The sequence below is a fragment of the Vollenhovia emeryi genome, unplaced genomic scaffold (assembly GCF_000949405.1).
Source record: "Vollenhovia emeryi isolate VEMERY1.0 unplaced genomic scaffold, V.emery_V1.0 DF940951.1, whole genome shotgun sequence".
In the NCBI taxonomy this organism is placed as follows: domain Eukaryota; kingdom Metazoa; phylum Arthropoda; class Insecta; order Hymenoptera; family Formicidae; genus Vollenhovia; species Vollenhovia emeryi.
Genome location: NW_011965415.1, coordinates 1 through 5,109, shown reverse-complemented (window position 1 = coordinate 5,109; position 5,109 = coordinate 1). Strand labels below are relative to the sequence as shown.

Sequence of the window (5,109 nt, the reverse complement as noted above, 5' to 3'; positions counted from 1 at the left end):
GTGCCGAGAAAGCTCGGCGGAAGCGGAGTACAATCCACTTCCTGGTCCCTGTGAGCCGGTTCCGATATGCGGTCAGGTAATGTACCCGGGCCCGAGAATTCTTGGTCGAGGCGGAGAGCGCTCCACCCCGTGTGTGTCCGGGTACGGTGTGCAGGTGAGCACGCGTGCGCAGTGTCGAGAAAGCTCGACCGTGGCGGAGTACTCTCCACCGCTGGTTTCCCACTGCGTAGCGTGTGACAGGATTCGGGTAGCGAGACTTGCGGATGAGCGGCTGCTGCTCGGAAGCTCGTCTCCAAAGGAGTGCTTTTCTTCGCTCGGTTGTCCCTTTTTATAGGGGCTAATTGTCACGGGTAATTAGCCCGCTCGAGGGTGCGCGTGCGTAGCGGCGCGCGCCGCTTGCGCATGACTTGTCGTCGCGTCGCGCGCTCGGGCCTGGTCGTCGATCTCCAGGGCCGTTCGTGGCCCCAGCTGATCGACGCGTTTGGCTCGCGGCCGTGCCGCGCGCTCGGGCCCGTTCGGCGGTCTCTGGGGCCGCTCGTGGCCCCGGCCGCTCGGTTCGGCGCGTCCGTGTGTCGAAATTTTATGAGGCGCTATGCGCCTGTGTCTCGCCCGACGGGTGTTCGGTCGGGCGGCATCCGGCGGGTGTAATACCGGGAACGGTGCATCGGGGGGTGCATCGTTACAAGATGTTCGAAAAAGGCCAGGAGGAGGTCGCCGACGAAGCCCGCCAAGGACGCCCTTCAACGTCGCGAAACGACGACAGTGTGACTCGTGTCCGCCAGTTGCTGAATTCTGACCGTCGAATGAGTGTACGGTTAATGTCGGATTTATTGAACATACCGAAAAGTACGACGAAACTTCTACACAGGAGCTCACAAACAGACACGTTGTGACCTACCCAGGGCACGGAGACAACTCAGCGCGGAACCGTTGGAAAGCTTAAACTTCCCCCATCCTATCCAAATCGATCTGACCGCTCTGCGACATATAGTCGCGTCAAAAAAATGCGACGCATTACTTTTGGGACATATCATGTATATTACATGCGCAATAAAATAGCGCATTACTGATCTGTTTGAGACAGAAACAGAGATACAAACTTTAGGGCCGACCATCAAAGTGTTACACTCACTGTCAGTGCTCACACACACAAGCGCAATCGTGTCCGTGTGTGTAAGCACCGAGTGTAACACTTTGATGGTGCTCGGCCCCAAAGTTTGCATCTCTGGCCAGAAGTCGACTTTTTGCTGATGACGAAAAGTCGACTAAAAGTCGATTAAAAGTCGACGTAAAGTCGATTAAAAGTCGACGTAAAGTCGACTGAAAGTCGATTAAAAGTCGACTAAAAGTCGACTAAAAGTCGACGAAAAGTCGGCGTTTCTGCGGACATTCGCCGACTTTTAGTCGACTTTCCGTCGAACTTTCGTCTTAAAAAAAGTCGACTTTTCGCCAAGTCATATTTCGGAATAGTCGACTTTAAGTCGACTTTAAGTCGACTTTTTGCTGTTAGCGCGGTGTGACATTGACTACGTTTACACGGCCCGATTTAAGCCGGAGTTATAACATCGATGTTATAACTACTGACGTTAGATGCCGTATAAACGCTCGTTTATGACGAAGTTACTACATCGATGTAGTAACTCAAAGTCGCTTGGTGAAGAGGCTTAGAGTTACTACATCGACGTAAAAAGGACGTGTAAACGGTAGCAGTGTAACGATAGCAATAGTGCCAACTATAAAAATGAAACATCTTAACTCTCTATTTGTTTGCAGAGTTGGTTATTCTGTATTGCATATTGTAAGATCCGAGGCGCCTGCGCGCTAACAGGCCGCGTGCTAGCAGGCCGCGCGACCGACCGCACGAGCGAGCCGCGCGAGGCGAAAATTCTAGAACACGGGTGCGCGAAAAGACAAGGGCAAATCGTGTAACAACAGAGTGGAAAGACAAGGAAACGGTCGGAGCGTGACCGTTTTGAAAAGACACTCGCCTTCGAGAAGGGACACGCGCCGGTCGGTCCTGCGAGCTAGTTACGTGCAAAAGAATTACTAATTTAAACGGGAGTACTTGCAAAATACTTATTGTTAGAATATTGCTGATATCGTTAGTGAGCCGGTATCGTGTTTTATTTCGTTATATATCGTTTAATACATTTAAGTTTAATATATTTAAGTTTAATACATTTAATTAAGCAAATCGTTTATTCGTCTTTATACACATATTTCCAATAAAGTTAAGTAAGTATTAATTGTGCTAAATTCAGTGGTGTCCATCTCTTCGCTTTCCTTATCCTGACAAATTAAATAGTTTCAACAAAAGAATATTTACAATATCCTAATACAGAAAATACAAAGAAAAAGTACAAAAAATGGAAATAAAAAAGCGTGAAAGTTGGGAAACCGAGGAAACTCGATATTTTCTCAAATTAATGAGAGAGAGGCAAGTAATGAAAAGTTTAGATGGAAAAAGGTTTCGAGCAGATGACATTTTTCAATATTTAGAATCACCTATGAAAGATAAAGGTTATAACAAGACATCAAAGCAAATGCAGACTAAATTTAGAACTCTGAGGCGTAAGTAAAAATATATTTTATGTGAAGTAAATTAAAACGTAGTTATTCATACTTTATTTGATTTATTGAATGATAATTGTAAGGAATCCTGAGTACTTGAACATTTTAAATTCTGCAAGTCTTGCAACATTACGTTAAGTAACGATTGTACTAGAATAAGCTTTTCCTTTTCAACTTGGGGATATTTCTTTACAATAATAGTTTTTAAATACTTGCAGCTTTGGCTCTCTCTGGAGCTGAACTATTTAAATTTAGTAATACATTAATTTTATATTGTAACATTATTTATCATTTTCAGTTCAATATAACAAAATCCGAAGACAAATGGGAAAAAGTGGATCTGGTAACTGCATGTCCTCATTTCCATATGCTGAAGAAATAAGTCAACTTTTGGATTTCCGTCCCATTGCTCTAGGGGATGTTGTAGACAGCACACTACTACAAGATTTTTCTGAGAGTAATGATAATAGTTGTAAGTGATTTCTTATAAATGTAATTTTATGAAGTGTAGTAGATAAGAACCTATATAATATATAATAAGAATGTTCGCTGCTCTCCCAGCGAACGCGCTAATCGCTCCGTTAGAGTCAGGCGATAAGGAAATGGAGGGGCAGGGGAGGCCGCACGACACTTGAACAAGTCCGGGCAATCACAGCACCTTTATTCACAAGACACTGTTCGTACACGTGTAAGAATACTCGCTCCCTTACGACTAAAGTGCTCGTATAAGACGGCGAGCATATAAAGTAAGAGAGCGTGGGTAACTCGATGAGTTCCGGAGACAATCCTTTTCGCAACTGGCCAAAAGGCCGCGCACAGGAATGCGTACACAACCCCTGTTCAGCTCCCCGCGCGAGCTTCTCGATCCACCCGAGGGAGAGAGAACGGTATTGTTTGGAGCGAGACATCGGCTAAACATGAGGAACGGAATTCGTCGCAGCGCCAGTTGCGAGGCGGCCGCTAGACTCTCGTTCCCGCTTGAACAAGAATATATATTTAAGATAATATAGAAACATTATTCTATACCTACTAGATTCAAGGAACAACATCTATGAAGATGAACCAGATCCACGAAACGGTGCAATTCCAGGATGTTCTTCGACATTAGACAATTCATCAACTACAGGCTGTGTGTTACAAGAAGATTTGTCAAGCGAATCGAATACCGTAAATCTAAGTGCAATTAATAGTGTTGTTCCTACAAAAAAACGTAAAATGAGCAGATCAAATGAAGCTATTACCATGAGGTACGCAGATAAATTAAAGGAAAATTATGAAGAAATTCAAAACAAAATTATGACAGAGAATCGATGCTTCATTGAAAAGTTAATGGAATCTGAAAGAAAGTTAGAAAAAGAAATAATTAACAATATGCTTGAAAGCCAAAGAACTATATTAAAAGAAACAACTAATCAATTGTTAACTGGCATGCAAAATATTTTCGCTCCTAAGATCTCGTCTCAACTGTCGACAGTTTCAGTTCCTACAGTCAACCCAATCGCTCAAAATCCCTTTGTAATCTCCCCACTTCATTATTCTTCTTCATTTTCACCATCTAATCTTGATTCGCAAGCCTTTAGTTCTTCAAGTCCTTTTCCTAAAGTATTATTAAATTTAAAAATCTAACTCCGGAGAGAGCCAAAACTGCAAGTGTTCAACAAACTATTACTATGAAGAAATATTCACAAGCTGAAAATGAAAAGCCTATTCCTGTACAATCACTAGACAACGTAACGTTGCAAGATTCGCAGAGTTCAAAATGTTTAAATACTCAGGATTCCTTACAATTTCAAGATAGTAAAGATTCTGATCAAATTTAAAAAGACTCTGATTAATTTAAAAATCATTTAGCGTTATGAATCTATTTGTATCAGTTCGTCTCCATGAACAAAGTGCAATTATTAATTTAACTTAAGTATTACTTCAAATATTATTTTTTAATTTGCAATTAAAATAAACACATTATTTTTGTAAAAGCTGAAAGCTAAAAAGTTAAAAGCCAAAATTTTGTTAAAATTTTAAAGATTTTTTATTTACTTAATATTTTATTATTATTATTGAGTTTAATATTTTGTTCTAATTTATCGCAATTAATTTAAGTGCCATTCTCGCATAAATTGATATTCACCTTGTATAATGTTTACTTCCTAATAAGTTCTATTTGAGATCTTCAAGTGTATGGTTGTTGCTCGAAAACTTAGAAAAATGTTTAACATCGCTACTAAAATTTATTGACTACCGAGACACGTGAGTCCATGAGCTCATCAATTAATTTATTTATTTTAATTTATTCCTACATTTTCTGACTTCTTATTATTTATCATTTACCATTATACAGGGTGCTACGCAATATATTGACTTCCGGTCATGGGAAGATAGAGGGGACTAAGACAAACAGAAAAGTATTGTACTATTTTGCGCTTGGACGAATAGTTATCGAGATACGAAATTTTAAAAATCGCCGTATTAGCCCAACCTACTGGCGAATGTAAGCGCGCGGTGAGATGCGTCGGCCTAGCTCGAGGCGGGGTGCGGCGA

General features: G+C 41.5%; 1 protein-coding gene across 1 annotated transcript; it reads left to right on the top strand.

Moving 5' to 3' along the window:
* The first annotated feature begins 2,435 nt into the window (after positions 1–2,435).
* On the top strand, positions 2,436–4,316 carry LOC105571255. Its single transcript, XM_012028719.1, has 2 exons — positions 2,436–3,043; positions 3,605–4,316. Exons 1-2 carry the CDS (start codon positions 2,896–2,898, stop codon positions 4,195–4,197), a joined length of 741 nt encoding a protein of 246 aa, XP_011884109.1. The 5' UTR covers positions 2,436–2,895; the 3' UTR covers positions 4,198–4,316.
* The last annotated feature ends 793 nt before the right edge of the window (positions 4,317–5,109 follow it).

Excerpts from the sequence above, each read along its gene's own strand:
- LOC105571255 (XM_012028719.1), top strand. The coding sequence starts at position 2,896 with ATGGGAAAAAGTGGATCTGGTAACTGCATGTCCTCATTTCCATATGCT. Across the intron at positions 3,044-3,604 it reads TGAGAGTAATGATAATAGTT|ATTCAAGGAACAACATCTAT; the intron begins GTAAGTGATTTC and ends TATACCTACTAG.